The sequence below is a fragment of the Microcaecilia unicolor genome, chromosome 1, assembly GCF_901765095.1.
Source record: "Microcaecilia unicolor chromosome 1, aMicUni1.1, whole genome shotgun sequence".
NCBI classification, from domain to species: Eukaryota; Metazoa; Chordata; class Amphibia; order Gymnophiona; family Siphonopidae; genus Microcaecilia; species Microcaecilia unicolor.
Window position 1 is genome coordinate 230072309 of NC_044031.1, and position 23888 is coordinate 230096196.

A 23888-nucleotide genomic window follows, 5' to 3' on the forward strand; every position below is an offset into this window, starting at 1 on the left:
AGAACACATATAAGCCTCTGAATTATAACAATGTTTTTTCAAAATAATGCTTTTACAATATGTACTTTAGATTATAAGTGATTTCTTTAATTATTGCAGATCACACTCTAGATTTATCAGTCACATTACAGAATATTGCCTCCTTATTCAGCTATTTTTCCCATTCAAAGGAAAATAATAGAAAAAAACATGTAGTACTCCCAAACTGTTTTCCCCCACTTTTTTTTTTACAGCAGAATTTAACTACATGCATACTGAAGCTAGTCACACTTCAAATTCTGCTCTGAAGTGTTATTCTCTGAGACTTGAGATATGTTTGGTTCTATAGCTCTAGCTTAAATCTTTACCAGTAAAGGAAGAAAAAGATATTGCCAATCTGAACACAGTGCCAACCTAGGGTCCACAATTTTTCAAGTGAATGTAATCTGCTTCATGTAACAGTGGAAACATTTTTGTATGGTGGGTGGGAAGCTTCAGATTTTCCATTAAAAATAAATAAATAAAAGTGTCAGCAAACAGAATGCTTAAAGTGCAATTAATTGAAATATGACTGAGATACACATATTTAAATAGAAAACGCCTTAAAAACAGCAGGTAACTGTTATATTCAGTTTCAACACTAGAAGCTGAAAGCCGTTTCTTATGCCCTCAGAACTTCTAGCAGAAAGCAAAACCTCATTTCCCCATGAATATCTGGGAACATAGATCTGTATCACCTGTATCAAATTACCACAGAAGAAAAAAATATATCAATAACACTAATGAAAACCAAATGCAAAGGCATATATATTTAATGGCTGATGGCCTTGAATCCAGTGTGAGGACTTGGAACTTTCATAATCCTGTGTAAAGAAATCAAAAGGCATCTGGACTGTAAGGTTGAGTGAATATGCCAAACCATGTGCAGCTGACATTTCCTCTAGCAAGGCAAATGCTTAACAGCTAAAGCCAGTAGATGTTGTACCATCATTCTTTAATTCACTTGAAATGCCTCTTCACTGTGTATCCTGTCTGGGGCACAGCCAGAGGGAGTCACAAAGGCCACAAAAAGTTTTCAGAGATCAATGCAGGCAAGCAAACATGGAGTTCCCTTCATTTTGAGCAGGCTCAGTTCCTCAGAACTGCATCATTCTGCAGCAGACTTCAGCTCATCAAGGTTGTCACCAAAAGGCCTGAAAGAAAAATGCATACTTCAGAATATGCAATGAGGTCTATATTCAGTGGGAGTTAAATGGGTAGGAGCCACACCCATCCTGTTAACACCTGGCCAGAAATTCATTGGCACCTAAATAGTGCTGTTGAATATTTGGTCAGACTGCCTCAGCACTCTCTGGCAGAGGCATAGCTAGGTGGGTTGCCAAGGGAGCAGTCGCTCCCCCAAATGGACTTCTGACGGCAGCGGTGTCTATTTTTGACATGATCTGTCCCATTTAAAGTAAGCTTCGGCACCGTCGGCAGTCCACTCTTGCTCCCTCCCGTGCTCTCAACCTGGCTACGTTTCTGCTCTCTGGGTACTGCCAAGGTGGCATGGGAGAGCAGTGGAGATGGAGCCAGAGTTATCTGGGCCCTGCTGATATTCAGTGCCAGTGCCCTGTTAGCTATCCTAACTCACCTGGATAGCTATCGGCAATCAGGTACTGGGGCTGGATATTAGCAGTACCTGGATAACTTCTGGCAGCCTCTGAAGAACTGTATTCAGCTCCAGTTTCTGGGTAAGGGTCAGTGCTGAATATTTTGGCCAGCATTAAAAAACAAAACAAAAAGCTGACTGCCATGGGCTGAATATTGGTTGAACTGTTTTTTTGCAACTGTCAAACAGAGATACTGCATCAAGACTTCGTAACACTTAACACCTCTCACGTTTAAAATAATATGATTAACAGTGTTTCTTGATTTTGGCAAAAATGCTTCATTGACAAAGTTGTACAAAAAAGTTTAGGACTCCGGTCAAGTTGTATACTTTAATGACTTCCTAAGCGAATAGAAGTTGACACAACCTCTACAATCCAGAGGGCTGCAAACCTGTCAAATTTTCAGGATATCCTTAATGAATATTCATTACCTCTATTCCTGAGCTCTCTTTTCTTTTTTAGTTACCAATTATATGTTCTAATCCTCCCCTAAGTAACCACATTTATATTTATATATATCTGCATGAACTGTCTCCTTGGGGGAGGGGGGGGGGGAATAAGATGATGCTTCAACTGGTGGGGCTGAGTGGATGTTGGTTGCCACTTTGAAGGGGGTAGGAATACCGATTGAGGGGAAGGATTGAGTATGCAATACATGCCTGCTGGTAGAGCAGATATACCTAACAACTCCTTTTGACGTGCTACCAGCTGGTATGAGAGTTAGCATATAATAAAGTGCCATGTGCTAACTCAATGTGCAGTCCACACCGATCCTCCTCCTAGTTCCTACACCATAACAGAGCATGTAGGTAGTGCACGAATTACTGCATGCTGTCATACCTGTGTGGTAAGTTACTGAGATCATGTGCTAATAGCACGTACTAACTGCTTAGTGCAGTTTATTAAACAGGCCCCTATAAATGCCTGACTGGCTACATAAAGCAACCATGTATTGTGCTACTTTTTTGTAGAGAAGAACAATGGCAGATGAGCATGAGGTTGAAAATGGCATTCAGTCCCTGAAGCAGATGGTTTGAAAAACAGTTTCAACAAGGGCATAAATGTGAATTTAAGATAAGAGAGACAGAGAATATGTAGCCAAAAGTGACTTTGGACTGAACCCATGATCATTTTCTTAAGAATCAAGTAAAGGTCAAACACATATCATGCTAGTATGTTCTATGGAAGGTGGTCCGTCAATGATTACTATTGAGCAATTTTGGCCAGAGGTTTAGAATTTAGGCAGTTATTTGAGATCATTATGCCCAATATTCTCAGTATGTTCCATTCTAATATCGGACTCTTATTTCTTCCACAGTAGGCGTTAAAATGGTAATCCTCAGGCAACAAATTCAAAATACGTTATATGTTCACTGGTGGCCAGTGAATGTATAACTTGCTTATTAAACTTTAAGAAATGTACAAACCACGTTCTTTATATTTTTGTACTATATTTCAAAAATCATGTCGAGGCAGAATTAAATTTCCATTCACATTTATTAGAATAGTCCTTTCCAGTTTTTCTATATACAATGCTGTTGCATTGAAGAAAAGGACTGATAGCGCTTTACAGCACCTTAGCTACAAAAGAAAATGTTTTGCAACAAAAATCCTATGATATAGCAACCTGAATTCAAAAACAGTGTAATCTAGTTATAGACTATCAAAGTGTACAGATATCCTATAACAAAGATATTTCATTATAGCTTAGTGTACCTAATCAGCTGACTCTAACACATAGACTCTTTGGGGTCAAATAATCAGTACCCAATTACAGAATAATCTGTGACAAAATCAATGAGCAGTCAGGAATTGCCGATTTGTAATTAGCTTTTGTCTGATATTGCTGTCAGTAACATTCTGGCTTCTTAACTTTTAAGACTTAAAATGCTCCATGATAAATATTTCTGATGGTTTATTGTAATTCATCTAGATCAGGACAAGAATAGGCAATATATAAAATGATTTAAATAGAATAAAAGAATGCAATCTATAACACTAGCAGACTTTTTGAAATATCTTTTTAACATCTAACTCATAAAATAACTCTTCCCTGTGAAAATTTTGAGAACAATTTCCAGATATTATATGATTGAGAGAGAGAGATAAGAAACATTTAGGGGCCCTTTTACCAAGCCACAAAGGGGCTACAGCGAGCTTGGTGCACACTGATTCTGCTCTACCGCCAGGCTAGATTTTCCCATTCCAAATCAATGATGCAAAGGAGCAGATCACAAAAGGAGAATTATTTTCAAAAGCACTTTTTCATTTAAGATCTAGAACTAAAATGAGCCCAACTACTTTGTTATTAGTAATTCTCAGCCCCTGACACAACCCTTGCGTGGGTGAAACACAGCCAGTATCGGGTTCATTTTAGTTCTAGACCTCACGTGAATAAAGTGCTTTTGAAAAGAATTTTCCTTTTGTGATCTGTTCCTTTGCATCGCCGTGATTGCTTGCCCTGTTGTTTCCCAAATCATACAACACTTCAAAACAATGGCAAAACGTTTTTTTTCTGTGAAAACAAACAGGCATAGGTATCAGAACCCCAACCCAGGACAGATGCATCCGTCATCAGCACTTTTTGAGGCTAAGGAATTTGGAATGGTAGTCCCAGGGTCAAATTAGATCAAATGGCCCACCAGAGCAGAGAGTGAACAAGTTCTGGAGACACACGGATGACATCCTCTAGATCTCCTGTAGCTTGACACCATTGGGAGGCTAAGGTCCACTGGGCTGATCTCATGTGAAGGCGTGCCATGGGAGTCACAAACTGTGGAAGCCATGTGGCCCAATAGTCTGAATATCTGCCGAGCTGTGACCTGCTGAGAGACTCGAACCTGAGAAGCCAGAGTGAATAGAGTGTCCATTCTCGGTCCTGGGAGAAAAGCTTGAACCTCATGCATATTGAGCAGGGCTCCAATCAATTCCAATTGCTAGGTAGGGTGAAGATGGGATTTGGGGTAGCTTAAAACGAACCCTAGTAGCTCTAGAACCTGAATAGTCCTCCGCATGGACTCCCGAGCACCGTCCTCTGATGTACACTTCACCAGCCAATCATCGAGGTAATGGAACACATGCACCCCAGCTTGCGTTGCGACACTGACTACTGCTAGGCATTTGATAAAGACCCTTGGTGCTGAGGCGATGCCAAAAGGCAACAAGTTTTTGCTGTCTCCTTAAAGCCCATCTGTTTTCCCAAGAGTTCCCCTAACCCTATGGTTTTCAATCCTTTGGTGACGGGCTTTGGTAGGTAGTTGGTTGTTCCTGTTTCCCTACCTTCCTTCGCCGTTTCTCCCTTTTCTGACTTATTCTGATCATTTCCCTTGCTCTTCTGATATTGATGTTTTTTTCCTATTCCCTCATTTTTTGTTTGTAAACCGCATTGATTTGTTGTGAAAGGCAGTATATCAAGTTCCCAATAAACGAACATAATTCTGAGTCTGCTGTAAAGCTATTGAAGACCTCTGTAAGGGGTTTCACTAACTATTTCTTAAAGCACCAACAGAACTTTTAGTGAAGCCATCTAGATCTGATGCCTTTGACAACCTCATGATCAAAAGCCCCGCGCTGTTCCAAACAGCACTCTAAAAATAGAGTTGGAACAGTGTGAGGCTTTACCGCATGGATGATCAGAGATGCATGCAAATTTAAGCAGTGCAATTATCTCTGATCATCGATTAGAAGTGCAGGCAAATTGTGCCGAGTATGCGCTCAGCACAATCCTCCCGCACTTGTTTGACAGGTCTGGGCTGTCAAAAGCCCAAACCTGTCAAACACCCTGCCCCGTCAGTCAAACACCCTGCCCCGACGCCCGAGCAACGGAGGCTGGAGGTCCGGTGAACCTCCGACCCCCCCCCCCCAGGTTCAGGGAGGGATGGAGATCCGGTGGGTCTCCAGCCCCCTCCAAAATTGGTCTCTGGTGGTCTAGTGGCCGCTGACAAAACCCCCTCCCACCCAGCGAGCGATGGAGGGGGGCTGGAGGACGGGCGGACCTCCAGCCCCCCCCCCCAACGTTGTCCCAGCAATCCCTGGTGGTCCAGCGTAAGGACAGCCCCCTCCCGGTCTCCCTACCTTATAGTTGGAGGAGGAACGCAGCCTGCCTCCCTCCTCTTCCTTGGCTTGAGATCATTTTCAATTTGAACTACTTTTTTGTGGTCTAGAAACAGATTTTTGTTAAAGCACAAATGATAATGACTTTCTATTTCCCTTATCATATTTAGGACCCTGTTTACAAAGGCGCGCTAGCGTTTTTAGATGCCTATAATATTCCTATGGGTGTCCACCCGGAGCCTGTCTCTGCCGAGTGAGTGTACAGCCCCTCTGATGCAACTTCCTGTGGGTGGGACCTAGCAGAGAAAAGGCTCCGGGTTGGTCAGGCAGTGGTGAGGGGGGGATGGTGATCCTAAGGGACGACATGACGAGGTATGCTGGGAGCCTATGGGTGGGTGGGGGCTTGGGAAGGAGGGAGAGGAGAAAAAAAAACAGATAATTGTGTGCTTGCTGCCTGACTCCAACACCCGGCTCGCAAAAATCAGTAAAATTGAACAAGCGGCTCGTGCGAGCCGGCTCCAGCACACCACTGCCCTTAACCCTCCATTGCCCCAGGTACAAGACTTAGATTGTAAGCCCACTAGGGACAGAAAAGGTACCTGCATATAAAGCGAATGCTACATACCTGTAGAAGGTATTCTCCGAGGACAGCAGGCTGATTGTTCTCACTGATGGGTGACGTCCACGGCAGCCCCTCCAATCGGAACACTTTTCTAGCAAAGTCTTATGTTAGTCCCCGCGCGCCGATGCGCACCGCGCATGCGCGGCCGTCTTCCCGCCCGAACCGGCTCGTGCCGGCCAGTCTCATATGTAGCATGACAAAGAGAAGGGAAGACACAACTCCAAAGGGGAGGCGGGCGGGTTTGTGAGAACAATCAGCCTGCTGTCCTCGGAGAATACCTTCTACAGGTATGTAGCATTCGCTTTCTCCGAGGACAAGCAGGCTGCTTGTTCTCACTGATGGGGTATCCCTAGCCCCCAGGCTCACTCAAAACAACAACCATGGTCAACTGGGCCTCGCAACGGCGAGGACATAACTGAGATTGACCTAAAAAATTTACCAACTAACTGAGAGTGCAGCCTGGAACAGAACAAACATGGGCCTAGGGGGGTGGAGTTGGATTCTAAACCCCGAACAGATTCTGAAGCACTGACTGCCCGAACCGACTGTTGCGTCGGGTATCCTGCTGCAGGCAGTAATGAGATGTGAATGTGTGGACAGATGAGCACGTCGCAGCTTTGCAAATCTCTTCAATAGTGGCTGACTTCAAGTGGGCTACCGACGCTGCCATGGCTCTAACATTATGAGCCGTGACATGACCCTCAAGAGCCAGCTCGGCCTGGGCGTAAGTGAAGGAAATGCAATCTGCTAGCCAATTGGATATGGTGCGTTTTCCCACAGCCACTCCCCTCCTGTTGGGATCAAAAGAAACAAACAATTGGGCGGACTGTCTGTTGGGCTGTGTCCGCTCCAGATAGAAGGCCAATGCTCTCTTGCAGTCCAATGTGTGCAGCTGACGTTCAGCAGGGCAGGAATGAGGACGGGGAAAGAATGTTGGCAAGACAATTGACTGGTTCAGAAGGAACTCCGACACAACCTTTGGCAAGAACTTAGGGTGTGCGGAGGACTACTCTGTTGTGATGAAATTTGGTGTAAGGGGCCTGGGCTACCAGGGCCTGAAGCTCACTGACTCTACGAGCTGAAGTAACTGCCACCAAGAAAATGACCTTCCAGGTCAAGTACTTCAGATGGCAGGAATGCAGTGGCTCAAAAGGAGGTTTCATCAACTGGGTGAGAACGACATTGAGATCCCATGACACTGTAGGAGGCTTGACAGGGGGCTTTGACAAAAGCAAACCTCTCATGAAGCGAACAACTAAAGGCTGTCCTGAGATCGGCTTACCTTCCACACGGTAATGGTATGCACTGATTGCACTAAGGTGAACCCTTACAGAGTTGGTCTTGAGACCAGACTCAGACAAGTGCAGAAGGTATTCAAGCAGGGTCTGTGTAGGACAGGAGCGAGGATCTAGGGCCTTGCTGTCACACCAGACGGCAAACCTCCTCCACAGAAAGAAGTAACTCCTCTTAGTGGAATCTTTCCTGGAAGCAAGCAAGATGCGGGAGACACCCTCTGACAGACCCAAAGAGGCAAAGTCTACGTTCTCAACATCCAGGTCGTGAGAGCCAGGGACCGGAGGTTGGGATGCAGAAGCGCCCATTCGTCCTGTGTGATGAGGGTCGGAAAAAACTCCAATCTCCACGGTTCTTCGGAGGACAACTCCAGAAGAAGAGGGAACCAGATCTGACGCGGCCAAAAAGGAGCAATCAGAATCACGGTGCCTCGGTCTTGCTTGAGTTTCAACAAAGTCTTCCCCACCAGAGGTATGGGAGGATAAGCATACAGCAGACCCTCCCCCCAGTCCAGGAGGAAGGCATCCGATGCCAGTCTGCCGTGGGCCTGAAGCCTGGAACAGAACTGAGGGACTTTGTGGTTGGCTCGAGATGCGAAGAGATCTACCAAGGGGGTGCCCCACACCTGGAAGATCTGTCGCACTACACGGGAATTGAGCGACCACTTGTGAGGTTGCATAATCCTGCTCAACCTGTCGGCCAGACTGTTGTTTACGCCTGCCAGATATGTGGCTTGGAGCACCATGCCGTGACGGCGAGCCCAGAGCCACATGCTGACGGCTTCCTGACACAGGGGGCGAGATCCGGTGCCCCCCTGCTTGTTGATGTAATACATGGCAACCTGGTTGTCTGTCTGAATTTGGATAATTTGATGGGACAGCCGATCTCTGAAAGCCTCCAGAGCGTTCCAGACCGCTCGTAACTCCAGAAGATTGATCTGCAAATCGCGTTCCTGGAGGGACCAGCTTCCTTGGGTGTGAAGCCCATCGACATGAGCTCCCCACCCCAGGAGAGACGCATCCGTGGTCAGCACCTTTTGTGGCTGAGGAATTTGGAAAGGACGTCCCAGAGTCAAATTGGACCAAATCGTCCACCAATACAGGGATTTGAGAAAACTCGTGGACAGGTGGATCACGTCTTCTAGATCCCCAGCAGCCTGAAACCACTGGGAAGCTAGGGTACATTGAGCAGATCTCATGTGAAGGCGGGCCATGGGAGTCACATGAACTGTGGAGGCCATGTGGCCCAGCAATCTCAACATCTGCCGAGCTGTGATCTGCTGGGACGCTCGCACCCGCGAGACGAGGGACAAGTTGTTGGCTCTCGTCTCTGGGAAATAGGCGCGAGCCGTCCGAGAATCCAGCAGAGCGCCTATGAATTCGAGTTTCTGCACTGGGAGAAGATGGGACTTTGGATAATTTATCACAAACCCCAGTAGCTCCAGGAGTCGAAAAGTCATCTGCATGGACTGCAGGGCTCCTGCCTCGGATGTGTTCTTCACCAGCCAATCGTCGAGATATGGGAACACGTGAACCCCCAGTCTGCGAAGTGCCGCTGCTACTACAGCCAAGCACTTCGTGAACACTCTGGGCGCAGAGGCGAGCCCAAAGGGTAGCACACAGTACTGGAAGTGACGTGTGCCCAGCTGAAATCGCAGATACTGTCTGTGAGCTGGCAGTATCGGGATGTGCGTGTAGGCGTCCTTCAAGTCCAGAGAGCATAGCCAATCGTTTTCCTGAATCATGGGGAGAAGGGTGCCCAGGGAAAGCATCCTGAACTTTTCTTTGACCAGATATTTGTTCAGGGCCCTTAGATCTAGGATGGGACGCATCCCCCCTGTTTTCTTTTCCATAAGGAAGTACCTGGAATAGAATCCCAGCCCTTCTTGCCCGGATGGCACGGGCTCGACCGCATTGGCGCTGAGAAGGGCGGAGAGTTCCTCTGCAAGTACCTGCTTGTGTTGGAAGCTGTAAGATTGAGCTCCCTGGTGGACAATTTGGGGGTTTTGAGGCCAAATTGAGGGTGTATCCTTGCCGGACTATTTGGAGAACCCACTGATCGGAGGTTATGAGAGGCCACCTTAGGTGAAAAGCTTTCAACCTCCCTCCGACTGGCAGGTCGCCCAGCACTGACACTTGGATGTCGGCTATGCTCTGCTGGAGCCAGTCAAAAGCTCGTCCCTTGCTTTTGCTAGGAAGCCGAGGGGCCTTGCTGAGTCGCACGCTGCTGACGAGAGCGCGCGCGCTGGGGCTTAGCCTGGGCCGCAGGCTGTCAAGAAGGAGGATTGTACCTACGCTTGCCAGAAGAGTAGGGAACAGTCTTCCTTCCCCCAAAAAATCTTCTACCTATAGAGGTAGATGCTGAAGGCTGTCGGCAGGAGAACTTGTCGAATGCGGTGTCCCGCTGGTGGAGCTGCTCTACCACCTGTTCGACTTTTTCTCCAAAAATATTATCCGCACGGCAAGGCGAGTCCGCAATCCGCTACTGGATTCTATTCTCCAGGTCGGAGGCACGCAGCCATGAGAGTCTGCGCATCACCACACCTTGAGCAGCGGCCCTGGACGCAACATCAAAGGTGTCATACACCCCTCTGGCCAGGAATTTTCTGCACGCCTTCAGCTGCCTGACCACCTCCTGAAATGGCTTGGCTTGCTCCGGGGGGAGCTTGTCCACCAAGCCCGCCAACTGCCGCACATTGTTCCGCATGTGTATGCTCGTATAGAGCTGGTACGACTGAATTTTGGCCACGAGCATAGAAGAATGGTAGGCCTTCCTCCCAAAGGAGTCCAAGGTTCTAGAGTCCTTGCCCGGGGGCGCCGAAGCATGCTCCCTAGAACTCTTGGCCTTCTTTAGGGCCAAATCCACAACTCCAGAGTCGTGAGGCAACTGAGTGCGCATCAGCTCTGGGTCCCCATGGATTCGGTACTGGGACTCAATCTTCTTGGGGATGTGGGGATTACTTAATGGCTTGGTCCAGTTCGCCAGCAATGTCTTTTTTAGGACATGATGCATGGGTACTGTGGACGCTTCCATAGGTGGAGAAGGATAGTCCAGGAGCTCAAACATTTCAGCCCTGGGCTCGTCCTCCACAACCACCGGGAAGGGGATGGCCGTAGACATCTCCTGGACAAAGGAAGCGAAAGACAGGCTCTCGGGAGGAGAAAGCTGCCTTTCAGGAGAGGGAGTGGGATCAGAAGGAAGACCCTCAGACTCCTCGTCAGAGAAATATCTGATGTCTTCTTCCTCTTCCCACGAGGCCTCACCATCGGTGTCAGACACAAGTTCACGGACCTGTGTCTGCAGCCGTGCCCGGCTCGACTCCGTGGAACCACGGCCACGGTGGGAGCGTCGAGAGGTAGACTCCCTCGCCCGCACCGGCAAAGCTCCCTCCGCCGACGTAGTCGGGGAGCCTTCCTGGGAGGCTACCGCAGTCGGTACCGCACGCGGCACTGATGTCGGAGACCTCACCCCGGGCAATGGGCCAGCCGGCGCCTCGCTCGACGGTACCGGTGGCGCAAGCACCCCCGGTACCGGAGGGGTAGGGCGCAACAGCTCTCCCAGGATCTCTGGGAGAACGGCCCGGAGACTCTCGTTCAGAGCGGCTGTGGAAAAAGGCATGGAAGCCGATGCAGGCGTCGATGTCAGAGTCTGTTCCGGGCGTGGAGGCTGTTCCGGGCTGTCCAAAGGGGAGCGCATCGACACCTCTTGAACAGAGGGTGAGCGGTCCTCTCGGTGCCGATGCCTACTGGGTGCCAACTCCCTCGGCGACCCAGAGCTCTCGGTGCCGACACGGGAAGGGGACCGGTGACGATGCTTCTTCGACTTCTTGGGACGAAGCATGTCACCGGAGCTTCCCGGCACCGACGAGGAGGACGTAGAATCCAGCCGTCTCTTCCTCGGGGCCGAGGCCGAAGAAGGTCAGTCTCGGGGGGGGGGGGGGGGGGGGGGGCTGTACCGCAGGAGCCCTCAGGATGGGGGGAGACCCACCCGAAGGCTCACCGCCACCAGCAGGGGAATGGACAGCCCTCACCTGCACTCCAGACGAAGCACCACCGTCCGACGACATCAGCAAATGAGGTCTCGATACCACCGACGCAGCCTTCCGATGTCGCCCCGATGCAGAGGGCCGATGCCTCGATGCAATCGGGGGCGAAGATGAAGGTCCAGGCGCCGACGACGTCGAAGCAGTCGATACTCCCGGTGCCGATGCCGACGAAGAGCCCGAGAACAAAACGTTCCACTGGGCTAACCTCGCTACCTGAGTCCGCTTTTGCAAAAGAGAACACAGACTACAGGCCTGCGGGCGGTGCCCAGCCCCCAGACACTGAAGACACGACGCGTGCCTATCAGTGAGCGAGATTACCCGGGCGCACTGGGTGCACTTCTTGAAGCCGCTGGAAGACTTCGATGTCATGGGCGGAAAAATTGCGCCGGCGAGATCAAAACTCGAAATGGCACCACAAAAATAGGGGGAAGAAAAACTTCGACCGAGGCCTAAATAGGGCCTACCCCGACGACGAAAGAAAACTTACCGGGGCAAAACTAGACGTACGGGAGGGGAGAAAACCATAAAGGTCTCCTTCCGACACCTTTTTTTTTTTTTTTGAACGAAGTCAATAAACGATGCGCGAGGTCAACTTTGGGGCGCGAACGGCTAAACACGACCGTATCGAGCGCGGACAAAAGAAGACTGGCTGGCACGAGCCGGTTCGGGCGGGAAGACGGCCGCGCATGCGCGGTGCGCATCGGCGCGCGAGGACTAGCAAAAGACTTTGCTAGAAAAGTGTTCCGATTGGAGGAGCTGCCGTGGACGTCACCCATCAGTGAGAACAAGCAGCCTGCTTGTCCTCGGAGAATATATATAAACTGCTTTGGTTGTACCCACAGAAAGGCGGTATATCAAATCCATGATCCTTTACCTTTGTCCTTTAGTATAGGTCTATATATGAAGAGCAGACTGTGTGTTTTTTAGACAAAAATTATGGTTGACTAACTTTGTGGCTGGGTGTGTAACAGAAAGCTTGTGAAAGATAAGCCTTTGTGAGAAAAACATTGTGTCTTTTTTTACTTGTTAGCAAGAGATCATAGCCCTGGGTGTGTGTATTTGCCTATGTATTCAGAAGGGGAACTGTGGAGCCAGGGGGGTAGGTGAGACAGGGGCAGAAGCAACAGAAGAGTGGCTAGAATAGAGAGTAGATTGGTTGTTCTCTGCTCCAGGCTTATCCCCTCCTCTCCTCTGCTACCTGTTGGTTAACACCCTGCTACTTTGGTTCTGGAGTTGGATGAGAAGGGTGGAACCAGGTTCCAGTCTGTTCCCCCAGAAATTTAGCCCTGTATGTATTTCTGTGAGGCATACATTTATAACAGGCCTATGACTCTCATGATAGTGCCTCAATGTGACATGTACTTGCATAACTTACAGTTTTCTGTAAGTTAAGAGTGTAAATGTGAACCTCGCCTATGCCCCACCCATACCCCTCCCCTGTAAAAGCCCATCTAACAATCAAGTGCTAAGCCATTTTAGTGTGTAATTATAAAATACTGCTTAGGTGCTCTATTGCCATTTAGTGTATACTTACCTGTATGAATGGCAATATTCTATAAGTCTGAGCACGTAAATGGTACTTACATTTAGATAAGCTGTTATAAAATGAGGCTGTTAATGTGTACCTTATGGACTTCTACTTTCAATTTTTATATTTGATAAATTGGTTTGTTTTTTGTCATTTGTATTTTATTGTTGGTTTCCTCCCTTTTTATGGTACCTTTATTGTGCCTGAATTTTGACTTACTTTTTGCCATCAATTGGGGCTGAATTTGAAATTATAAGGAGACTGACAAAATCTAGTCACTCTTTATATGGCATATTTGTTCAAGCCAGAGCAACTAAATACCAAGTGTAATCTTAAATGGATAAGTTATCTGTTTAAATTCATACATGTACATTCAGCAGCAGATATCCACTTACCCCCCTGACTCTATAACTGGGTGCCAATGCCCAACGTGCACGTAAATTTACAAAATAGCAGCACTTTTATGGGGAAGTATACACTTATACATAAAAGTGCTGGCAGGGTACATACAGTGGGGGAAATAAGTATTTGATCCCTTGCTGATTTTGTAAGTTTGCCCACTGACAAAGACATGAGCAGCCCATAATTGAAGGGTAGGTTATTGGTAACAGTGAGAGATAGCACATCACAAATTAAATCCGGAAAATCACATTGTGGAAAGTATATGAATTTATTTGCATTCTGCAGAGGGAAATAAGTATTTGATCCCCCACCAACCAGTAAGAGATCTGGCCCCTACAGACCAGGTAGATGCTCCAAATCAACTCGTTACCTGCATGACAGACAGCTGTCGGCAATGGTCACCTGTATGAAAGACACCTGTCCACAGACTCAGTGAATCAGTCAGACTCTAACCTCTACAAAATGGCCAAGAGCAAGGAGCTGTCTAAGGATGTCAGGGACAAGATCATACACCTGCACAAGGCTGGAATGGGCTACAAAACCATCAGTAAGACGCTGGGCAAGAAGGAGACAACTGTTGGTGCCATAGTAAGAAAATGGAAGAAGTACAAAATGACTGTCAATCGACAAAGATCTGGGGCTCCACGCAAAATCTCACCTCGTGGGGTATCCTTGATCATGAGGAAGGTTAGAAATCAGCCTACAACTACAAGGGGGGAACTTGTCAATGATCTCAAGGCAGCTGGGACCACTGTCACCACGAAAACCATTGGTAACACATTACGACATAACGGATTGCAATCCTGCAGTGCCCGCAAGGTCCCCCTGCTCCGGAAGGCACATGTGACGGCCCGTCTGAAGTTTGCCAGTGAACACCTGGATGATGCCGAGAGTGATTGGGAGAAGGTGCTGTGGTCAGATGAGACAAAAATTGAGCTCTTTGGCATGAACTCAACTCGTCGTGTTTGGAGGAAGAGAAATGCTGCCTATGACCCAAAGAACACCGTCCCCACTGTCAAGCATGGAGGCGGAAATGTTATGTTTTGGGGGTGTTTCTCTGCTAAGGGCACAGGACTACTTCACCGCATCAATGGGAGAATGGATGGGGCCATGTACCATACAATTCTGAGTGACAACCTCCTTCCCTCCGCCAGGGCCTTAAAAATGGGTCGTGGCTGGGTCTTCCAGCACGACAATGACCCAAAACATACAGCCAAGGCAACAAAGGAGTGGCTCAGGAAGAAGCACATTAGGGTCATGGAGTGGCCTAGCCAGTCACCAGACCTTAATCCCATTGAAAACTTATGGAGGGAGCTGAAGCTGCGAGTTGCCAAGCGACAGCCCAGAACTCTTAATGATTTAGAGATGATCTGCAAAGAGGAGTGGACCAAAATTCCTCCTGACATGTGTGCAAACCTCATCATCAACTACAGAAGACGTCTGACCGCTGTGCTTGCCAACAAGGGTTTTGCCACCAAGTATTAGGTCTTGTTTGCCAGAGGGATCAAATACTTATTTCCCTCTGCAGAATGCAAATAAATTCATATACTTTCCACAATGTGATTTTCCGGATTTAATTTGTGATGTGCTATCTCTCACTGTTACCAATAACCTACCCTTCAATTATGGGCTGCTCATGTCTTTGTCAGTGGGCAAACTTACAAAATCAGCAAGGGATCAAATACTTATTTCCCCCACTGTAAGTGTTGACATACTGGGACAGAACGAAGGTCCATCAAGCCCATGATCCTGTTTCCAACAGTGGCCAATCTACATCACAAATACATGGCAAGATCCTAAAACAGTACAATACATTTTATGCTGCTTATCCTAGAAATAAGCAGTGGATTTTCCACAAGTCTACCTTAATAATAGCTTATGGACTTTTCTTTTAGGAAGCTATCCAAACCTTTTTTAAAACCCGCTAACTGCTTTTACCACATTCTCGGGCAACAAATTCCAGATTTTAATTACATATATAGTAACATAGTAGATGACGGCAGAAAAAGACCTGCACAGTCCATCTAGTCTGCCCAACAAGATAAACTCATATGTGCTACTTCTTGTGTATACCTTACCTTGATTTGTATCTGCCATTTTCAGGGGGAACTCCACAACAAGAGCAAGAAGATGGCTGAAATCTTTCAGAACTTCTTTAGCTCTCTGTACGAGCCATCCCAAACTCCAGGCTCAGAAGAGATTATCCAATTTTTAGACCATGTTGGCCAGCCACATTTGACAGAGCAGGAACAGAGAGATCTTGACCACCCCCTAACGCTTAAAGAAATACAAGAGGCAATCAAAACCCTACCTATAGGATCAGCGCCCGGTCCAGATGGATACTCAGGGGAGTTTTATAAGCTGTTACCAATCTCCTTCTACCCAAGAATTCATTAGTTTTATGAGCAGATTATTAGGGAGGGCAAATTCCCACCATATTTCAATAAGGCATTCATCACACTAATATATAAGTTGGGCCGCCCGAGGATCAGGCAAACTCTTATAGGCCCATCTCCTTAATCAATGTCGATCTTAAGATCCTGGCAAAAGTCATAGCGAATCGGCTGTCTAATATTTTGCCCAGATTGGTTGGGGAGGAGCAGGTAGGCTTTGTCAAAACTAGACAGGCAGCCAGCAATGTCCGACGACTACTATTGGCCATGGCATTTAGGCAACAACAGCAAATCCCAACCTGTCTGTATTCCCTCGACGCTGAAAAAGCTTTTGATAAGATAGAATGGGAATACGTATTTACTGTGTTAACACATATGGGAATTGGTGGGTGACTTATGGGGGCCATAAGAGCCTTATACTCATGCCCAGAAGCATCAGTGCTAATTAATGGAGTTCAATCACAATCTTTTCAAATCAAAAACGGTACTAGACAGGGATGCCCTCTTTCACCATCGCTCTTCATTTTGGCCATGGAACCCCTTCTGCGAGCCATTAAATATTCAGCAGAGATCCCAGGTATACAAGTTGGGGGTGAAACAATTAAGGCCCTGTCCTTCACAGATGATCTCATGATAATTACCACCCAACCGCATGCAACTTTAGGAAAGCTGCTGGATTTGATCCAAGTATCTGGGAGAATGTCAGGCTTTACACTAAATGTGCATAAATCCATAGGCCTTAATGTTTATCCCACAGATGAGGGCCCAGGTGCATCGGGTACTCCTCTAACCTGGGCAGGGAGTAGAATTAAATATCTAGGCATGTACATAACCCAGGATATGACGAGACTGTATCATGATAATGTAACACCTTTGATGGAGATGACATGTCACAAGCTGAGATTGTGGACAGATTACCCCCTATCACTGCTAGGTAGAATAGCGTTGTATAATATCTTGCTGGTGCCGAAGTGGTTATACATTTTTCAGACACTGCAACTCTTCCTCAGGCTTGAAGATGAGAAGAAATTGAATAAACATCGACAATGATTTTTATGGAGAGGGAAACGGGCTCGTCTTTCTATTAAGACCTTTTATATCCCGGTGGAGCATGGAGGGTTGGGCCTGTTGAGCATTCATTACCTCACCATAGCCAGTAGCATGTGTCATATATCTGACTGGTATCGATCAACATCAGATTTTTCCGCTACTACATTAGAGACAGTGCTCACTCAAGATACACATTTTAGTTGTTTGCTACATGTGGGAGGGGGCCCACTCCCATCTATACTGACCAATTCGCACATCCGTCCCACAGGAAAAGCAACATGGAAGTGGATTTGTCGCCACCATCAGTTTTCAGCAAGAATGACCCCATTTATGGCGATCTGTGGCAACCCTAAATTCCCACCAGGGAACATATATCCTACTTTTGCCAAATGGAAAAGGAAAGGACTCCAATATTTAATACAAGCTCTAACGGAGGAGGGCCAGATACGGCCGTTCGAGGAGTTACAAGCCCAATTCGTTATCTCCCTCTGACCGTTTTCACTATTTTCAATTGAGGCATTATGTACATAGTCTACCCTGGAAAACGCTAACAGAAGATGTACAAGAGGAGCTGTCCTCTGCCTTTTCCTTTCAATCACAAACTAAGGTTCCAATGCAGATGCACCACAGACATATCAGAGACTCAGTACAAGAACCTAATTATACAGCATTGGCGGGATCTTGGAGTGAGGAGCTGGCAGTTTCAGTATCCAGACCAACTTTCCAAGGCTTTGTTCTTAGCATTAAGAGCTCCTCAAAAATGGTGTCGCACCAGGAGATGGACTATAAGTTTGCAATGCGGGTACATATGCCGTCTCGAAGGGCATTCTATGTCGGAGTATCCCCGGATGGAGCGTGCCCTAAGTGCATGGCCCCAGGTGCCACTTTGGGACATATGTTTTGGTCATGTCCTAAGATATCAGCTTTTTGGACTAACCTTTTAAATTATATTTCGGCAATGTGGCACTCTAAATGGAGACATGACCTGCTCCTACTGTTTGGACAACCTTCATTGACCACCCCTCTCCCGGCAGGCTATAAAGGATTTGTGCGCAGATCAACAACCATAGCCAAGTCAGTAATCTTGAAAGAGTGGATCTCATCCAAAAGTCCTACAATCCAACAATGGCGCAGTAAAATGATTGATTATATGAAGTTTGAGTGGAGAGTGGCAGGGTCTGATTTGAAGTTTACAGAATCAGCCTTTTTCCGTGTTTGGACACCATTTTGGCAAACGCTAACCCCGGCGGGGAAAGGACATCTTATGAATATGTGAATCAGTTTGTGAAACCTAGAGTATACGTACAGCAAATGTGTATCATACTTTCAAGGGAGGGAGAGAAAATTGTGAGTATATTTCTTGCATTTTGCAAAGACTGTTGTCATATGAGAGTTCAAACCATTATCAGTTTACATTCTGTATAAGCTGCAGGATGCTACTATGTTGTGTATGTTTCCTTTTTTGTTATTTCTGATATGCTGTGATTAACCGAATGTCTCACAATAAACATAAATTGAAATGAAAATACCAAATGTGACCCCAGCCTGGATCTTCTTGTGTTTCCTCCAGCTCAGGGTATCCAGGATCTTCCTACTCACATGCAGCAGCAGCATCGTGTGCCTCATGGTGCAGCTCCAACCCTTCTTCCAACTCTGCCTCAGCGCTGAACATCTATGCGGTAAGCTTTCAGCATTGGAAACCTATGTCTGTTAGAGCAGACAGTTGTCTGGGGGAATCTTAACTGCACGTAGAAGTTTCTAGAATTAACCAGTCCCCCTTGAATGCTGGCTTTCTGTTGACTATGTTTCAGTGGCAGCAGGGGATGAGTACTGGACTTAGCTATCTCTACCGTATGTCCTCATCTTTTGTGGCACAGAGGTCCCTAGTTTGGAAACAAGCTTACAATTGTGGGGGAGAGGGTATGTAAGTATGGGACCAGAGATGCTCTGTTACAGTAACCAAGTGAGTGCACAGGTCAGCAGCTTGGCTGCATCATGGTTCTATTTTCAAGCAGGCTTCTGTGTTACTTTCCCAGTTAGCCTCTGTTGTTATCTGCCTCATACCATTTGCTGAAATGCACGGACTCTGGTGTCTTGTATCAATGCATGTTCTGTTTAATGTGATTGTGGAAGGCCAATAAAGGCCTCAGAACTTCTTCCTCATTCTATGGTACTATGCTAGACAGTGCTCATGAAATCTGTCTTAGCACCTTGCAATCAGATAGGGCAGCCATATGAATACAGAAACACAGGACACCCATAGAAACTCCAACCACCATTTCTCCCTCTCCTCTCTCCTGTCCCACCCCCATAGTGCAATACAGTCAAATAAGTGACACAAAGTAACATACTGACTCTTTGTTTTTCCCCTTCCCCTCCCCCCTCATGTCCTCCCTTACTGTTGCTATCTCCTGCCACATCTCAGCCTGCTCTTGACCGATGCTCCCAAGTTTCTTCTGCATGCCAGTGACCTCTTCCCTGTGCAAGACCTGCTGTTCAATGATCTGTCTTCCCAATGCTCCAACATTCTCTCCGTTCCATTCCCAGTTTTTATATCCCGCATATTTCCAACCGGAATCAAAGCGGGTTACACTAAGAATTCAATCACAACTTATTGGCTTCCAGGAAATTCACTATCCTTTTCTTCAGCATCGTTTCCATTACTTTTCCAATAACCGAAGTGAGGCTTATCAGCCTGTAGTTTCCAGCTTCTTCCCTATCATCACTTTTGTGAAGAGGGACCACTTCTGCTCTTTTCCAATCCCACGGAACCTTTCCCGTCTCCAAGGATTTATTAAACAAATCTTTAAGAGGACCCGTCAGAACCTCTCTGAGCTCCCTCAATATCCTGGGGTGGATCCCATCCAGTCCCATGGCTTTGTCCACCTTTAGATTTTCAAGTTGTTCATACACACTCCCTTCTGTGAACAGTGCTATATCCACTCCATTCTCATATGTACTTTTGCCAGTCAATCGTGGTCCTTCGCCAGGATTTTCTTCTGTGAAAACAGAACAAAAGTATCTGTTTAGCAAATTTGCTTTTTCTTCATCATTATCTACATAGCAGTTTGCAGCATCTTTCAGTCTCACAATTCCCTTTTTAGTCTTCCTCCTTTCACTAATATACCTGAAGAAATTTTTGTCACCCCTCCTTACATTTCTAGCCATTTGTTCTTCCACTTGCGCTTTCGCCAGACGTATCTCTCTCTTGGCTTCTTTCAGTTTCATCCGGTATTCCTGTCCGTGTTCCTCTTCTTGAGTTTTTCTGTTTTTTTCATAAATGCCAACTCCTTAGCCTTTATTTTCTCAGCCGCTTTCTTGGAGAACCATATTGTTTTCCTTTTTCTCTTGCTTTTATTTACTCTCCTTACATAAAGGTTTGTGGCCGTACTTATAGGTTCTTTCAGCCTGGACCACTGCCCTTCCACTTCTTGTATGTCCTCCCAGCCCATCAGCTCCTTCCTCAGGTATTCCCCCATTTTACTAAAGTCAGCACGCTTGAAATCCAGGACTTTGAGTTTTGAGTGGCCACCCTCCTCTTCAGCTGTCATATCAAACCAAACCGTTTGATGGTCACTGCTGCCCAAGTGGGCATCCACTCGGACATTTGACACACTATCTCCATTTGTGAGTACCAGATCCAGCGTCGCTTCCCCCCTCGTGGGTTCCGTCACCATTTGTCTGAGCAGAGCACTTTGAAAAGCATCCACGATCTCTCTACTTCTTTCTGATTCCGCAGATGGAACCTTCCAATCTACATCCGGCAGATTGAAATCTCCCAGCAGCAGCACCTCTCTCTTCTTCCCCAACTTTTGAATATCTGCGATCAGATCTTTATCTAGTTCCTCCAATTGTGTCAGGGGTCTGTAAACAACACCCACGTGGACAGAGGTTCTATCCTCTCTTTTTAAGGTGATCCATATCGCTTCTTCCTTTCCCCAATTCTCTGTCATTTCAGTTGCCGTGATATCATTTCTCACATACAGAGCTACTCCTCCACCTTTACGACCATCTCTATCCTTCCTAAAAAGATTATAGCCTGGTATGTTTGCATCCCATTCATGGGAACAATTGAGCCATGTCTCTGTGACTGCAACTATGTCCAAGTCTGCCTCCAACATCAGGGCTTGAAGGTCATGAACTTTATTGCTTAGACTGCGAGCATTTGTGGTCATCGAGTGAAGAAATATTTTCTCTGATTTGTTTTAAATTTACTACTTTGTATCTTCATTGCGTGTCCCCTAGTCCTAGTATTTTTGGAAAGAGTAAACAAGCAATTCACATCTACTCGTTCCACTCCACTCATTATTTTATAGACCTTTATCATATCTCCCCTCAGCCGTCTTTCCTCCAAGCTGAAAAGTACTAGCCACTTTAGCCATTCCTCACAGGGAAGTTGTCCCTTCCCCTTTATCATTTTCATCGCCCTTCTCTAGTACCTTTTCTAATTACAGACATGATGCCCAGATACCACTATCCCCTGGATTCAATAAATGGTGCCAAACTTTGGGCACAATCCAGAGATGCGCATGCAGCTTAATTTACCAACAAGTTGTTAACCATCAATAACTGGATGCCAACAACCAATTATTGACATTAATTGGCACCAAATATGATTTGCACTTGCATCTGGCTGCATGGTATTCTATAATGCTGGGCGCCTAAATCCCATAGTATGCAACCCAAAGGGGGTGTTGCCATGGGAGGGGCATGGGCATTCCAGAAAGTTGTGTACTGTGTTATGGAATAATGGGTCCTTGTGCTCAATTTGGGTGCCAGGAGTTACACCAGGTTTTAGCAGGAGTTAAGTCTGGTGCGGGAATCGGAGCTAAGCACTATTCTATAAAGGGTACTTGCCCTGTATAGAAAGGCGTTAAGCATTAATCTTTCCCAGTGCTAATTTTTGAGTGCCATTTATAGAATTTCCCCGTATGTGTCATATGGGTACCTAAAAGGAGGTCCCCAATTATAGAATTGCCTTCCTATTGCTGCTTTAAATACATATACATTTACATAGACAACTTATCATTTTAAAGTTATACCACTTGTCTGCAACTGAATATCCAGCCTATTGTCACCTGTATAGTTAGTCTGTGGGATATTTTATAGAAAATAGATGCTGCCCCAGAAATGAATTGGGGGGGGGGGGGGGGGGGGACAATTGAGCTCCCCAAAAGCTGTGCTCCAGCCTGCAGAGAGTTTCAGCAGCATTACTGTTATCCCAGTGTAGCCTCTATTCCTCCACATTAATGAAAGCCTTTTAGGTGGCCCTTACCATGGGAGTGGATCAGTCCTGAAGAAGTGAACTGAGGGAAATATTCCTTTGTGAGATCCTTCAAGAGCAATTAGGGATTTGGTGTTTGTTGGTGATTATGTGATGCAGGGGGTATGATTTGGAGTGGAGTGGAGTGGCCGAATGGCTAGAGCAGTGGGTTGAGAACCAGGAAAGCCAGATTCAAATCCCACTGCAGTTCCTTGTGATCTTGGGCAAGTCACCTATCCCTCCATTGTCTCAGGCACAAACAAATAGGGAGTCCCCTGGGAAGATAAAAATATCTAATGTACCTAAATGTAACTGTCTTGAGCTACAAGCAAAAAAGGGAGGAGTTAAATTCAAAATCCCTTCCCTCCCCCACCCAGCACTTCACAGTAGGGGTCATTAGCATAGGTTGCTTTGGTCACTGCTTTACTTTAGTGCTAGATCATTAATATATGTATTGCATTTTCTGATAATTTTATATTTAAGGGAGGTAATTTCATATGGTGAATTACTATGATATATTTTGCTATGTATAGCATCATAAGTATACCTAGCAGACCGAACTTGGTCAAACTTCACCCAGATCACAGCTGAACCAGGTGCACAGGCGACCAGCAAGCTCTCCACAGCCTACTGTCTACTGGACGCCCCCCAACCGATTCATTGCAGATGTTACGGCCTATTCCCCAAGATTAAAGGCAACATCTTACTCACACCATTACCAAAAGACACCAAGAAAAAAAACAGATGAAATGACCAATTATTGTCCAGTAGCATCCATCCCACTGTCAACCAAATTGATGGATGGCATCGTAGCCAAATAACTCACAGAATACATCAATAAATTCTCAATACTGTATGAATTGCAATCTGGTTTCAGGCCCCTCCATAGTACTACTACTACTACTTAACATTTCTAAAGCGCTACTAGGGTTACGCAGCGCTGTACAATTTAACAAAGAAGGACAGTCCCTGCTCAAAGGAGCTTACAATCTAAAGGACAAAATGTCAAGCTGTACTAGTTATACTAGTTATACTCCTGGCCAAATTCAAGCAGGAAATTGCAATAGGTAAAAACATCCTCCTGCTTCAATTCGACATGTCAAGCGCATTCGATATGGTAAACCACAATACACTTCTAAGAATACTTGACAAGATAGGAATTGGAGGGAATACACTCAAATGGATAAAGGAGTTCCTAACCACAAAGCCATATCAAGTAAAGTCAAACAAACAGTTCACCACCCTGGAAAGCTGATTGTGGAGTACCACAAGGATCACCTTTCTCACCCATTCTAGTCAATCTAATGATGACCCCATTAGCCAAGTCCCTATCCAATCAAAGCCTTAACCCTTTTCTCTATGCAGACGATGTCACAATATATATACCTTTCAAATCAAACCCATCAGAAATCGCCAATGTAATTACGAACAGCATGAGGATCGTGGATTCCTGGGCAATGGCATTCAAATTAGAACTCAACAAAGAAAAAACACACTGTCTCATTCTCTCATCCCAACATAGCACAAACCACCCCACAACCATAAATACCCTGGAATATACTCTCCCAATCTCAGACAATCTGAAAATCCTCGGCATTACTATAGATA

The 23888-nt window shown here is 46.2% G+C and overlaps 1 protein-coding gene across 1 annotated transcript in view; it reads right to left on the bottom strand.

The window, feature by feature from the left end:
- Positions 1-283: 283 nt before the first annotated feature.
- Positions 284-23888, bottom strand: part of TMEM245 (transmembrane protein 245) — a 342105-nt gene continuing 318500 nt past the window's right edge. The window contains 1 exon segment of the mRNA XM_030204645.1: positions 284-1172. Coding sequence (XP_030060505.1) covers positions 1127-1172 — 46 coding nt within the window. The 3' untranslated portion in view covers positions 284-1126.